The 15,658-nt window shown below is 45.5% G+C and overlaps 1 protein-coding gene across 1 annotated transcript in view; it reads left to right on the forward strand.

Moving 5' to 3' along the window:
* Positions 1 to 13,681, forward strand: part of LOC114458187 (pleckstrin homology domain-containing family G member 3-like) — a 36,718-nt gene extending 23,037 nt beyond the window's left edge. The window contains 13 exon segments of the mRNA XM_028440497.1: positions 4,834 to 4,928; positions 4,995 to 5,064; positions 5,129 to 5,175; positions 5,265 to 5,415; positions 5,642 to 5,800; positions 5,803 to 6,018; positions 6,173 to 6,265; positions 6,990 to 7,076; positions 11,531 to 11,564; positions 11,712 to 11,795; positions 11,872 to 11,904; positions 11,986 to 12,005; positions 12,078 to 13,681. Coding sequence (XP_028296298.1) covers positions 4,834 to 4,928; positions 4,995 to 5,064; positions 5,129 to 5,175; positions 5,265 to 5,415; positions 5,642 to 5,800; positions 5,803 to 6,018; positions 6,173 to 6,265; positions 6,990 to 7,076; positions 11,531 to 11,564; positions 11,712 to 11,795; positions 11,872 to 11,904; positions 11,986 to 12,005; positions 12,078 to 13,607 — 2,619 coding nt within the window. The 3' untranslated portion in view covers positions 13,608 to 13,681.
* The last annotated feature ends 1,977 nt before the right edge of the window (positions 13,682 to 15,658 follow it).

A 15,658-nucleotide genomic window follows, 5' to 3' on the forward strand; every position in this document is an offset into this window, starting at 1 on the left:
GGTTAGCTGTAGAGGCTACATCACCATGGTAACAGGTTAGCTGTAGAGGCTAAATCGCCATGGTTACAGGTTAGCTGTAGAGGCTACATCACCATGGTAACAGGTTAGCTGTAGAGGCTACATCACCATGGTAACAGGTTAGCTGTAGAGGCTACATCACCACGGTTACAGGTTAGCTGTCGAGGCTAAATCGCCATGGTTACAGGTTAGCTGTAGAGGCTAAATCACCACGGTTACAGGTTAGCTGTAGAGGCTACATCGCCATGGTAACAGGTTAGCTGTAGAGGCTACATCACCACGGTTACAGGTTAGCTGTAGAGGCTACATCGCCATGGTAACAGGTTAGCTGTAGAGGCTACATCACCACGGTTACAGGTTAGCTGTAGAGGCTAAATCGCCATGGTTACAGGTTAGCTGTAGAGGCTACATCACCATGGTAACAGGTTAGCTGTAGAGGCTAAATCAGCATGGTTACAGGTTAGCTGTAGAGGCTACATCACCATGGTAACAGGTTAGCTGTAGAGGCTAAATCACCATGGTTACAGGTTAGCTGTAGAGGCTAAATCGCCATGGTTACAGGTTAGCTGTAGAGGCTACATCACCACGGTTACAGGTTAGCTGTAGAGGCTACATCACCATGGTTACAGGTTAGCTGTAGAGGCTACATCACCACGGTTACAGGTTAGCTGTAGAGGCTACATCACCATGGTTACAGGTTAGCTGTAGAGGCTACATCACCATGGTAACAGGTTAGCTGTAGAGGCTAAATCACCATGGTTACAGGTTAGCTGTAGAGGCTACATCACCATGGTAACAGGTTAGCTGTAGAGGCTAAATCACCATGTTTACAGTTTAGCTGTAGAGGCTAAATCACCATGGTTACAGGTTAGCTGTAGAGGCTAAATCACCACGGTTACAGGTTAGCTGTTGAGGCTAAATCACCATGGTTACAGGTTAGCTGTAGAGGCTACATCACCACGGTAACAGGTTAGCTGTAGAGGCTACATCACCATGGTTACAGGTTAGCTGTAGAGGCTACATCACCACGGTTACAGGTTAGCTGTAGAGGCTACATCACCATGGTTACAGATTAGCTGTAGAGGCTACATCACCACGGTAACAGGTTAGCTGTAGAGGCTACATCACCATGGTAACAGGTTAGCTGTAGAGGCTAAATCACCATGGTTACAGGTTAGCTGTAGAGGCTAAATCACCACGGTTACAGGTTAGCTGTCGAGGCTAAATCGCCATGGTTACAGGTTAGCTGTAGAGGCTAAATCACCACGGTTACAGGTTAGCTGTAGAGGCTACATCGCCATGGTAACAGGTTAGCTGTAGAGGCTACATCACCACGGTTACAGGTTAGCTGTAGAGGCTACATCGCCATGGTAACAGGTTAGCTGTAGAGGCTACATCACCATGGTTACAGGTTAGCTGTAGAGGCTAAATCGCCATGGTTACAGGTTAGCTGTAGAGGCTACATCACCATGGTTACAGGTTAGCTGTAGAGGCTACATCACCATGGTAACAGGTTAGCTGTAGAGGCTACATCACCATGGTAACAGGTTAGCTGTAGAGGCTAAATCACCATGGTTACAGGTTAGCTGTAGAGGCTACATCACCATGGTAACAGGTTAGCTGTAGAGGGTAAATCACCATGGTTACAGGTTAGCTGTAGAGGCTAAATCACCATGGTTACAGGTTAGCTGTAGAGGCTACATCACCATGGTTACAGGTTAGCTGTAGAGGCTACATCACCATGGTTACAGGTTAGCTGTAGAGGCTACATCACCACGGTTACAGGTTAGCTGTAGAGGCTACATCACCATGGTAACAGGTTAGCTGTAGAGGCTACATCACCATGGTAACAGGTTAGCTGTAGAGGCTACATCACCATGGTTACAGGTTAGCTGTAGAGGCTACATCACCATGGTTACAGGTTAGCTGTAGAGGCTACATCACCATGGTAACAGGTTAGCTGTAGAGGCCACATCACCACGGTTACAGGTTAGCTGTAGAGGCTACATCACCATGGTAACAGGTTAGCTGTAGAGGCCACATCACCACGGTTACAGGTTAGCTGTAGAGGCTAAATCACCATGGTAACAGGTTAGCTGTAGAGGCCACATCACCATGGTTGCAGGTTAGCTGTAGAGGCTACATCACCATGGTTACAGGTTAGCTGTAGAGGCTAAATCACAACGGTTACAGGTTAGCTGTAGAGGCTAAATCACCACGGTTACAGGTTAGCTGTAGAGGCTAAATCACCACGGTTACAGGTTAGCTGTAGAGGCTACATCACCACGGTTACAGGTTAGCTGTAGAGGCTAAATCACCACGGTTACAGGTTAGCTGTAGAGGCTACATCACCACGGTTACAGGTTAGCTGTAGAGGCTAAATCACCACGGTTACAGGTTAGCTGTAGAGGCTAAATCACCACGGTTACAGGTTAGCTGTAGAGGCTAAATCACCACGGTTACAGGTTAGCTGTAGAGGCTACATCACCACGGTTACAGGTTAGCTGTAGAAGCTAAATCACCACGGTTACAGGTTAGCTGTAGAGGCTAAATCACCACGGTTACAGGTTAGCTGTAGAGGCTACATCACCACGGTTACAGGTTAGCTGTAGAGGCTACATCACCATGGTAACAGGTTAGCTGTAGAGGCCACATCACCACGGTTACAGGTTAGCTGTAGAGGCTACATCACCATGGTAACAGGTTAGCTGTAGAGGCCACATCACCATGGTTACAGGTTAGCTGTAGAGGCTAAATCACCATGGTAACAGGTTAGCTGTAGAGGCCACATCACCATGGTTGCAGGTTAGCTGTAGAGGCTACATCACCATGGTTACAGGTTAGCTGTAGAGGCTAAATCACAACGGTTACAGGTTAGCTGTAGAGGCTAAATCACCACGGTTACAGGTTAGCTGTAGAGGCTAAATCACCACGGTTACAGGTTAGCTGTAGAGGCTACATCACCACGGTTACAGGTTAGCTGTAGAGGCTAAATCACCACGGTTACAGGTTAGCTGTAGAGGCTACATCACCACGGTTACAGGTTAGCTGTAGAGGCTAAATCACCACGGTTACAGGTTAGCCGTAGAGGCTAAATCACCACGGTTACAGGTTAGCTGTAGAGGCTAAATCACCACGGTTACAGGTTAGCCGTAGAGGCTAAATCACCACGGTTACAGGTTAGCTGTAGAGGCTACATCACCACGGTTACAGGTTAGCCGTAGAGGCTAAATCACCACGGTTACAGGTTAGCTGTAGAGGCTAAATCACCACGGTTACAGGTTAGCCGTAGAGGCTAAATCACCACGGTTACAGGTTAACCCACTTTGGGATAAGTTAATCCAGGATAGCTGATTTTTCCAGGCTTTATACCTATCCTGGTTTTATGCCACACCCCCCAGTAGACGACCACTGCTAGTCTAATGAACTTTTACTGAGGTTAGAAAACAAAAATAAAGCTATGAAATTAAAATAAAAATGTATCAGAATTTATTAATTTTTGTCCTCCAATTTTATTAAAACTGAAAAGAAAGGATTCCATGAAGATTATCTACAGTGAAAGTGTCTCATAATGATCTAAATTCATCTTAATGCAGTATCTACTTCGTATGTCCTATATTTAATAATGGCTTTGTGGATGTAGGCGTATGTTTTATAAGGAATGTTTCTGTATGTGGGTCACATGTGAGCCCCTGTTCCTCCAAAGGTCTCTGCTGTAGATCTATTATATTAGTTCTGTCTGTAGACGTATGTAATGAGCCATGAGCCGTTTCTCACTGATGACACAAAATAATGCTTAGTGAAAGGAAATACAGCCTATTTACGTATACCTGTAGTTGGACTTACAGTACCTCTATGTTTAACAACAGTCCTTTGGTGGCTTTGTAATTGTTATGGCTCCTCCCTCTGGCACTTTAACAAGCTCATAAATGCTGTGATGTTGATCTAAAAGAGAAGAAAAAACAATTGAACTGTATGTTGTAGCAACATGAACCAATGTTGCTAAATGTATGATTTCCTGGACTCATGAGCTCATTACAAACACTGAATACACTGAACATTAAAGGCATAATACATTTTATTTAAAATCTGCATGTATACATGTCTACAGCATAATCTGTACATTTATACAAAATCAGATGATGTGAAATCATGTTTCTATTTTCTGATGTTTTGGTTTATCTAGATCAGTGGTTCTCAACTGGTGGGTCACCTTGGGACCCACATTTTACCATGTCATTAAATCATGACCCAGTTTGTTTTACAATTCAACCAACCAAATTCATTCTTTCTAAAATAGCTGTTGAAAACATGTATATAATCTTTTTAAAACATAAATCTATATATTTTCCTGTGTAACATACATTTCACAGCATGCCTGTCAAAAGAAAAGTTTATTTCAAAATAAAAGACAAGTCCAACATGAGAGATATTAAGTATTCATTTATTTTTGACCAGCTGTCCGCGACCCACCCAGTACAGGTCTGAGACCCACTTTTGGGTCCCGACTCACCAGTTGAGAACAACTGATCTAAATCACAAAACAAATTTAACTATATATATATATATATATATATATATATATATATATATATAGAGCTGGAACTAGAGACACTGCGTTTGAACTATTTATTAACTGTAAATCACACTTCAATAAAACTTACCACTTGCTTTAATATTCTGTGTGTGTGTGTGTGTGTGTGTGTGTGTGTGTGTGTGTGTGTGTGTGTGTGTGTGTGTGTGTGTGTGTGTGTGTGTGTGTGTGTGTGTGTGTGTGTGTGTGCGTGTGTGTGTGTGCGTGTGTGTGTCCATCAGGAGTATCTGTCCACCATGATTGAACAGGTGTGTGTGCGTCCTGAGTTGGTGTGTTCTTTGTTTGGAAACATTGAGGACATCTATGAGTTCAACAGGTACACACACACACACACACACACACACACACACACACACACACACACATTTGTCTCCTCTCACAGTGAGCTGCTCCAGGACCTGGAGCTGTGTGACAGGGACCCAGTGGGCGTGGCCAGATGCTTTGTGATGAAGGTCAGACTTATTGGACGCCTGTGAGACTACGAGCAGGGATTAATTCAACTGTTTGTTCTTTCAGAGCCAATACTTCATCATCTACACACAGTACTGTACAAACTACCCAAAGTATGTGACACAACACACACACACATTACACACACACTAACACTAACACACTCTAACACACACACACACTAACACACATACTTGTGTAGCTCAGTAGCGTCCCTCAGTGAGTGCATGAAGAACCAGTGTCTGGTGCAGTTCCTGTGTGAGCGTCAGGAGGCGCTGCAGAGCTCTCTGCCCCTGGGATCGTACCTCCTCAAACCTGTGCAGAGGATCCTCAAGTACCACCTGCTGCTACAGGTAGGGGGCATGTCCTTCATGTAGGGGCGTGTCCTTTTACATAGGGGTGTATCCTTCTATGTAGGGTGTGTCCTTCCACGTAGAAGGCGTGTTCTTATATGTAGGGGCATGTCTTTCCATAATGCTGACTGGCTGATCTCTGCTACTTAAAGGAGACCTCCTGTGGTCAGCTGATGGTCTGTCTGAGGACCTCAGACCTCATGTTGGTTTTCTCTGCTACCTTCAGGAGATCTCCAAGCACTTCGACCCCCAGCAGGAGGGCTACCAGGTAGTGGAGGAGGCACTCTGCACCATGACGGGCGTGGCCTGGTACATCAATGACATGAAGAGGAAGCATGAACATGCCGTGCGCCTGCAGGTCTATGACATCACTTCCTGTATGGAGCAATTGTGATGCTGACGGCACCCCCGTGCCCCCCTCAGGAGGTGCAGTCCCTGCTGCTGGGATGGAAAGGGGCGGAGCTAACCGCATATGGAGAGCTGCTATTGGAGGGAACCTTCAGACTGACCAAAGGGAAGCACCGTACGCTCTTCCTCCTGGAACGACTCCTCCTCATCGTCAAACAGAGAAGAGAACATTATGTGTACAAGACACACCTCTCAGTACGAGACACACACATCTCTGTGAGACTCACTAAATACACACACACGGCCCTGTGTTTATGTGTATGTGTCTGTGTGTGTGTGTGTCTGTGTGTGTGTGTGTGCGTGTGTGCGTGTGTGTGTGTGTGTGTGTGTGTGTGCGTGTGTGTGTCAGTCTTCTACTCTCATGTTGATGCAGAGCTCCAAAGACTCTCTGAGTTTCAGCGTAGCTCATTATAAACATCCTAAACAGGCGCACACTGTGCAGGTGAGTGTGTGTGTGTGTGTGTGTGTGTGTGTGTGTGTGTATAGAGGGTGAATCCATTCTAAATCCACACACACCAGTCTAACACACATGTACGTGTCTAACTTTCACTAAACTTACCTAATGTCAGTAGTTATGTGTAGTGACAGGTGTGAGTGAAGCTATAGTGATCATGTGACCTTCACTATGTAGCACCATCTGTGTGACATGTAAACACTTATATTAGGTGTACAGACGTGTACACGTGCAGGTCTGAGGCTCAGGTGCAGAAAGCAAAACAGGACAAGCAAATCAATTTAAAAAGTTTATTTTTGGAAAACAAGATATGTTCTAACCAGGGGTAGAAGGAATAACATAAAACAACCAATGCTGGGCAGAACTGAAATGTACTCACTGTCTCAAACTAAAAACACTGGGAAGCAGAGTCCAGGAATGGAGCGGAGTGGAGAGAAGAGGTGTGCAGTGGAAACTGGGGTGGCGATCAGGCAATAGGGAGTTCTCCAGGGGGAGCTTGTGTGTTCCAGGAGGCCTGACATGATGTAGGAGGCTGGAGGAGGATTGCAGGTGGAGCAGACACAACTGAAAGAAAGGAGAATGAATGGGATTGTGTGTGTGTGTGTGTGTGTGTGTGTGTGTGTGTGTGTGTGTGTGTGTGTGTGTGTGTGTGTGTGTGTGTGTGTGTGTGTGTGTGTGTGTGTGTGTGTGTGTGTGTGTGTGTGTGTTCCAGGCTCGGTCAGTGGAGGAGAAGAACCAGTGGACTCACCACATCAAGCGCATTATTGTAGAAAACCATCACGCCATCATCCCTCAGAAGGTCAGTTAGCATCCTGTTTATACCAGTATATAACCAGTATAAACTAGTATATAGTAATAGTGACCATCACCAGCCCTCCCTAAGGAAGGATAAAAAACACTTTTTTATAGGGAGAATATAAAAAGGGAGAGCAGTGTTACACCTAGGTGAGGGGGTGGGAACAGGGAAGGGCAAATCAGGGTAGAAATTGTAAAGGGTGGGGAAGAGTAAACTGCTTTATAATGAGAGTGAGATGTGATGTTATAGTTGTGTATATTGTGTTTATTGTGTTGTGTAATCAAACCAGTCCGGTGACCAGTGTGAAGCTTAGGTATAATGGTGGTGTCTGTGGACAGAGGGAAGGAGTGAGTGGTAAAACCTAAAACAGGTATTTAGGATCAACGTGTCTAAAGTTAAGACCACTACCAGTTTTATCCACAGTGCATCACATTGGTCAATGTATGTGCAATTACTGCGAACCCGAGATGCAGCCAGGCCACCAGAAGGAGTGGGGGCCATGGAGCCCCAGGCCACCGCCCCACGACCAAGAAACCCCCCAGACACCCCCGAGATCTCAAGCTGAGAGGCAGCTACCACCCCCCATATACACTACAGAGAAAGCCCCAAGAAGCCGAGGACCCAGCAAACCCCGCCACCGACCCCAACCCCAAACCCCAAGGCCCCCGTCAACACCCGCCCACACCGCAGCACCAAACCCCCTTGAGTGGAGGGCCCAGAGGGCCCCTCGCCCAAGATCCCAGCGGAGGAGCCAAGGCCCACGCCCAGCAAACAGAGCCAAATTGAACAGGCAGCCAGCGGGCGCCCGCCAGTGGGCCCAGAGCCAGCAGGGAATGAACCGGAACAGGAGCAACACTGGCAGTAGCCCGCCCAAGGATGACCGCCACATCCCCAACCGCCAAGGGCACCAAGGGGACGCTGAAAGTCATCCCACCAGCCCCCAGGTGCTCCGGCCGAGCCCCAAAGAGCGTCCCAGATTACACCTCATCAATGCTGCCAGACAATCATACCAGTATGCGGCGCGCACAGCCTCAAGGCAGCAGAGCCACAGAGCACCGCCCAAGCAGGATCCACTCCACGCCACACCCGCAGGCATGCAGGGCGCGGCCCACACCGCCTGCCCCAGAAGACCACCGCCAAGACCGGCCCAGCCAGCAGGCCAAGTCCGCCGGACCCCAAGGCCACATCCAGCAAAACCGCACAGCCCCAGATGGCGCAAGGACAGCAGCGCAGACTGCACACCTGGCAGAGCAAGCCATGGGGCGACACCCCCACCGGCGCACAACCGACCGATGGCACACCAATGGTACAGCAGCCCCTAGCCAAAGGCACACGGACAGACCCATCGGCTTGGAGATAGCAGGACAGACCCACCAGGCGATCGACAATGACCCCAACCACCGGTACAGTGAGCGCTACCCCCCAGCAAACAGCATCATCCCAAGGTTCCCTGCAACCCCGCCCCAACCCTGGGACAGATGCCAGCACCTCCCCAGCGCGTCCATCCCCCACACTGGTGCGGCGGGCCGCTCCGGGCCCGCACATCGCCCAGGGACTGCCCCCAGGGCAACCAGGAGACGAGACAAGCACCAAGCCACACATGAAGGGAAGAGGCCCCCCCACTACCCCAGAAGCCCACTGCCCTGCCACACCCGACCGCTGCACCATTATGTATTTGTGCTCTCTCTCACGGTGGCCCAGCCGACAGGCCTGTTTAGTGAATGTATGAGGTGCAATTAAAAGAAAGTGGATGGGGGGAGCTGTGCTCCCCACCCAACCTTTGTGTATATATGTGTAAGTGGTGCATTAGCTCCGGAGGGGTGGTGTGTTGAAATGTGATTACAATTGGAAGGGATTGGTAGGGCAAATTGAGGTGGGAGTGCCGCTACATGATAGCACAAACGGCGCCCCTCCCCTTCCTCCCAAGGCCTGGATAGGGGTGTGGTACACAAAGTGAGTGAAGTGTCCATGTCGGAGGTCTGTCTGGTGTGAGCCTGGCCCGTCCATAGAGCGGGCCACCAGAGAAGGTAGATGGCGCAGACGGGAACGCGGCACCGCGGGCCCCAGAGACGCGCCGCTCAGCACAGCCGGAAACCCATCCCGCAGCACTCCCTGAACCATGCCGGCCCCACGGAGCACGGCGGTACCCCCGCCCCCCAAGCACAGCAGGGCACCAGCCAGTGTAAAAACCAATATAAACCAGTATATAAACTAGTATAAACCAGTATATAAACCAGTATATAAACCAGTATAAACCAGTATAAACCAGTATATAAACTAGTATAAACCAGTATATAAACCAGTATAAACCAGTATAAACCAGTATAAACCAGTATATAAACTAGTATAAACCAGTATATAAACCAGTATAAACTAGTATAAACCAGTATATAAACCAGTATAAACTAGTATAAACCAGTATAAACCAGTATATAAACTAGTATAAACCAGTATATAAACTAGTATAAACCAGTATAAACCAGTATATAAACTAGTATAAACCAGTATATAAACTAGTATAAACCAGTATAAACCAGTATATAAACTAGTATAAACCAGTATAAACCAGTATATAAACTAGTATAAACCAGTATATAAACTAGTATAAACCAGTATATAAACTAGTATAAAGCAGTATATCAACCAGTATGTAACAGCGTTTGTTTTTAGTAACGGGGTAATTTTTTACACCGTTACAACACCGTTATCGTTAACGTGAACGTTAAATGTGGTGCGTTACATGCATTGATTGAATAAACTGATCTGAAAATATCCCTGGATTCATACTGAGCTGTAGTGAGGAGGTGGGTTAGAAACAAGGTGAGAGATTATGATTGGCTAAGGAGGAGTGCCAGCACACACACACACACACACACACACACACACACACACACACACACACACCAGATGTGATGACTCAGCAGAGATGGTGAGCGTGGAACAATCTGATGAAAAGTTGTTATTTTTAAGGTAACGATACAAACACTATTTTATATTAATTATGATAAAAACAAGAACGTACATGTGAAGTGTTCATTATATCCAGGAGTGAAGACTTTGTCCACATCTGTTGTAAACAACTATAATTTAATGTAACACCTCACAACGACACACATCTAAAAATATATGATATATTTGACATAAAGCAACTTTTTTTTAACAGTAACGCAAATAGTTACTTTACTTAGTAATGAGTTATTTTTATTATAGAGTAATTCAATTACTAACTCAATTACTTTTTACAAGAAGTAGTGATTAATTATAACTAATTACTTTTTTAAAGTAACGTTCCCAACACATTATATAAACCAATATATCAACCAGTATATGAACTACAAAAAACAGTATGTAAACCAGTATTTATACTGGTTATAAATTGATATTTATACTGGTTATATACTGGTTATATACCGGTTTATACTGGTTATATACTGGTTTATACTGGTTTTATACTGGTTTATACTGGTTATATACTGGTTTATACTGGTTTATACTGGTCTATACTGGTTATATACTGGTTTTATACTGGTTATATACTGGTTATATACTGGTTATATACTGGTTTATACTGGTCTATACTGGTTTATACTGGTTATATACTGGTTTATACTGGTTATATACTGGTTTATACTGGTTATATACTGGTTTATACTGGTTATATACTGGTTTATACTGGTTTATACTGGTTATATACTGGTTTTATACTGGTTATATACTGGTTTATACTGTTATATACTGGTTATATACTGGTTATATACTGGTCTATACTGGTTTATACTGGTTTATACTGGTCTATACTGGTTTATACTGATTATATACTGGTTTATACTGGTTTATACTGGTTATATACTGGTTTTATACTGGTTTATACTGGTTATATACTGGTCTATACTGGTTTATACTGGTTTATACTGGTCTATACTGGTTATATACTGGTTTATACTGGTCTATACTGGTTTATACTGATTATATACTGGTTATATACTGGTTTATACTGATTATATACTGGTTTATACTGGTTTATACTGGTTATATACTGGTCTATACTGGTTTATACTGGTTTATACTGGTCTATACTGGTTTATACTGGTTATATACTGGTTTATACTGGTCTATACTGGTTTATACTGATTATATACTGGTTTATACTGGTTTATACTGGTTATATACTGGTTTTATACTGGTTATATACTGGTTTATACTGGTTTTATACTGGTTATATACTGGTTTATACTGGTTATATACTGGCTATATACTGGTTATATACTGGTTATATACTGGTCTATACTGGTTATATACTGGTTTTATACTGGTTATATACTGGTTATATACTGGTTTATACTGGTTTATACTGGTTTATACTGGTTATATACTGGTTTATACTGGTTATATACTGGTTTATACTGGTTATATACTGGTTTATGGTGGTCTGATTTTTGAAGCGGTTTCTCTTTCAGGCGAAGGAAGCGATCCTGGAGATGGATTCTGTCTGTAAGTTTAAAACATCTGTTTGTAAACAACCTGTTTTTTTGGTTATTTATGTTTCATTTGTTTATTTGTTTATTCATGTTTTTGTTTGTTTGCTTATTTATTTATGTTTTTTGTTTATTTTTTGTTGATGTATTTGTTTGTTTACAGACCCTCTGAGGTATCACTTCAGTCCTCAGCGGAAGAAAAAAGCACCACAGGATTCAAACCTCCCACCTTTCAACCGGAGGATAGGTAACAATTAGTCATTGATTATTTTGGATTAATGATTGATTATCTAAGACAAACACTCACTGTGTTTCCTTCTCAGAGTCGTCCAATCAGAGACGAGAGCCTTCTGCAGGTACACCCTCTATCATCACACTGCTGTTCTCTGACCAATCACATCACTTTGGTTTCTTCTTCTTCTCTTTATTTCACGCAGAGCGAGCCATGTCCCCTCAGGTTGGAAACAAGGCGGAGCATAGACAACCAGCGTCACCATGTTTGTTGGTGACCCTGACTTCCTGTGTGCAGAAAGCAGAGCCAGAGGGGGTGGAACCACAGAGAGCCCAGTACGCCATGACAGACAAGGTGAAACCAGCAGGACCCTGTGGACCTGCAGAGGACCTGAACCCAGACCACGAACCGTTGGTGGTTCTGAGCAGCGCCGAGTCGTCAGAGGACGAGGACGGGGATGGGAGCGGCCACAGCATCCTACCGTCCTCTGTGCTAGACCGAGCTAGAGACATCGCTCTGCACGGGAGCGCCCGGCGAGGGGGCGTGGCCTCAGAGGGCAGGGTGAAGCCAGGGGGCGTGGCCTCTAATGGTGTATTGCCGCAGTTACCCAGCTGCGCTGACCCAGCCAATCGGACGCCTCGACTCCGCAGGAGCTCCTCGGTTAGTGCCCCCCCGTGGTCACCGCTGTCTCTTCTTGACGACCAATCAGAGCAAATTGGGAGGGGCTTCACCCTAACAGAGCAGGACCAGCTGTTGATCGGTAGGATCAAAGCCTACTACGAAAACGCAGCCAATCAGGATGAAACATTCACGCTGCGGCGCAGAAGGAGTCTGACCTTCATCCCCGATGGGCTAGTTCGTGACTCCGTCAGCCGCTTCACCAGGAACCCTCAGGAACCCCCAGAAGAACCCTGTACCGAGCCCGGACTGGACGAGAACCTAGAGTCCAGCTCTGAGCAAGTGTCCTCGACTTCCTCTGACATCATGAAGATCTGGAAGGAGATGGAGACCAGAAAGAATGCCTGCACGGTTCCTCAGAACCAGAACCATCAGGACAGAGCCAGAGACAGAACCAGAGACAAAACCACTGACAGAACCACAGACAGAACTTTCTCCCAGATGGTGAAGAACTCATGGAGCTCTCAGGAGGAACCTGAAGTTCTCCTCCCTGCGGTTCTATCAGACGCTGATGTGGGTGGGGCCCAGAGGACGGTGCTGAGTCTGGCTCGTCGCTTCAGTCAGCAGATCAGAACCAGCAGCTCAGAGAACCACCAGAGTGTGAGCTCGGTGCAGGAAGTCACTCTGCAGCTGCCGCAGCTTTCCCCGACACACGCACGTGGTCACGCCGCTTCATCTGTGGAGGCCTTTGAGTGGCCTGACGTCAGAGAGCTGCGGTCCAGGTACGATGAGTGTAGAACCCGTGGGTTGATGCAGGAAACCAATGACCAGAGACCCTCCTCTGAACTGGCCCCGCCCCAAATGCTGCACCGCCCCTGCGTCTCTGTGGCCCCCGACCTGAGCACGACTCAGGGCCGCGTCCTGCAGGAGAACTTTGTGGGTTTCAGAGTCGCTGCTGAAGCTCCGTTACTCACTGACTCCAAACACAGGATCCTGGTCCTGGAGAAGGTCCCAGAGCTCTCGGAGGACCCCAGAGGAGCAGGGGGGGAGGACTCCTACATACAGATCCGCTCCCCGACCAGCAGGGAGAAGATCTCCCTCAAAGCGGTGATGGAACGGTGCCGGGTGTACGAGGACTCAGAGGAGAACAGGCTCAGAAAGCAGAGTATGGTGAGGAACCTGAGGGAGAAGTTTCAGAGTCTCAGCTGAACACTTGGATTTTTACTTTGAAAATCAGCAGCTACAGTCTAAAATGCCCTTCAAAATAAAAGTGTTTGATTACAGTCAGTGGGATGTGATTGGTTAATAAATATTTGTGTTACTGGTGTTTAACTCATTCAGTGCCAGCTGTTTTAGAGCATTTTGACTATTTTTGAAAGACCAGCAGAATATTTTGTACAATAACAGTCTACTGGTTTATACTGGTGCTTGTTGTGTCTGATGGGCGGGGCCTGGGCTGCTGTCCTTGTGCCATCTGGGGCTTAACGGCCCTGCCGGACGGTGGCTGTTTTATGGGCTGGGGGCGGGTGTGGGGGTCTTGCTGGCTGGGCTGTTTTGGTGGGGGTCTTCTGGTGCGGGTCGTGCCCTACTATGCCTGTGAATGCGGTGGGAGGGGGCGGCACAGAAGTGGCTCTGGCGTACACATTGGTCATGGATGCACTGGCCTTGGTCTGTGGGATAAGATCGTACTGGGCTTAACCTCAGACAGATCCTAAATACATAGAACCACTCACTCCTTCCACCATTATACAAACCCACTTTGTTCTGCTGAATACGTATTTATTTGAGTATTAAGTAGTGTTTGTTTTATTAATCCTAGTCCAACTTTTAACATTTTAGTGAAAGTGTTTTAATTTTATGTATTTAGTTGTAAAATGTCAGATTTACTGGCCTCATATGGTTGAACGCTGCTATTACAATTTAATTTTGCTATTGGCCGAAATGGATTCTTTGGATTCTTGTGTGTCACCAACTTTACCTTGTTGTGTGTGTGTGTGTGTGTGTGTGTGTGTGTGTGTGTGTGTGTGTGTGTGTGTGTGTGTGTGTGTGTGTGTGTGTGTGTGTGTGTGTGTGTGTGTGTGTGTGTGTGTGTGTGTGTGCGCGCAGACAGAGCTCTGTCTAAGTGGGCTGTCTTACTGTATCTGGAGTGGAGCCACGCCCATAATCAAGGCATTTTTTAATTTCCCCCCTCATGGCAGTCCAACAGAGGGTTTAGTTAGTCTTTAACCCATTCAGTGCCAGCCGTTTTAGAGCATTCGGAGTATCTAAATACTGAAACCAGATTCTGAAAGATTAAAGTCTCTAAATTCATCAGAAAAAATATTTTAGTTTATTTAGTTCTTCTGTAATCATCAGTTGAATAAAGGAAAGTTTCACACAAATCACCAGTTTGTGATAAAAAGCTGAGAAAAATGTCTTTTTCTGAAGAAATCTATTAATGACTTTAAAACATGTTTTTTGTTTTAGTGACAGCTCAACATTAGTTTCCTTCTATAAAAATACAAAAACACTGAGACCAGGTTTTTGGTGACATTATTATTTTACTATCTATGTCAGAGTTGAATGGATTTCTTACTGTATTTTGGCGTTCCTCCAAGTCTCTCCCCCGTCATTCTCCACACACATCCTGTTTTTTTGATGGTTTTCTCTCACCATCACTACACTGTCCATAGTCTACTTAGTTCCACACATGCTCTGCTCTAGTGTGAACTGTAGTGAGATGGTGGAAACTTCAGCATCAACTCTGTAGAACCATTTTCTGTCTCATGAACTCATTTCCTCTCCCTCTGAGCTCTGCTCATCATGGGTGATCTCTCATCCAAAGGTGCTCTGCTGCCACCTGTTGATCACTACGTCATTGTACAAATTAGATATTCACCTGAGAGCTTTGTCACACTGTCTCCTAGCAACCCCAGCCGAAAAACACAATTCACGTCTATAGACGTCTTTGGCACTCAATGAGTTAAAGGGTATAGTTACTCTTTAAGAGATTAAGTTACTCTTCAAGGGGTTTATTTAGTCTTTAATGGGTTAATTACTCTTGAAGAGGTTAAGTTTAGTTACTATTTAAGGGGTTTAGTTAAGGGGTTTAGGTACTCTTTAAGGGGTTTAGTTAAGGGGTTTAGGTACTCTTTAAACGGTTTAGTTAAGGGGTTTAGTTTCTCTTTAAGGGGTTTAGTTACTATTTAAGGGGTTTAGTTAAGGGGTTTAGTTAAGAGGTTTAGGTACTCTTTAAGGGGTTTAGTTAAGGGGTTTAGGTA

This window comes from Gouania willdenowi (genome assembly GCF_900634775.1).
Source record: "Gouania willdenowi chromosome 24 unlocalized genomic scaffold, fGouWil2.1 scaffold_320_arrow_ctg1, whole genome shotgun sequence".
Taxonomy (NCBI): domain Eukaryota; kingdom Metazoa; phylum Chordata; class Actinopteri; order Blenniiformes; family Gobiesocidae; genus Gouania; species Gouania willdenowi.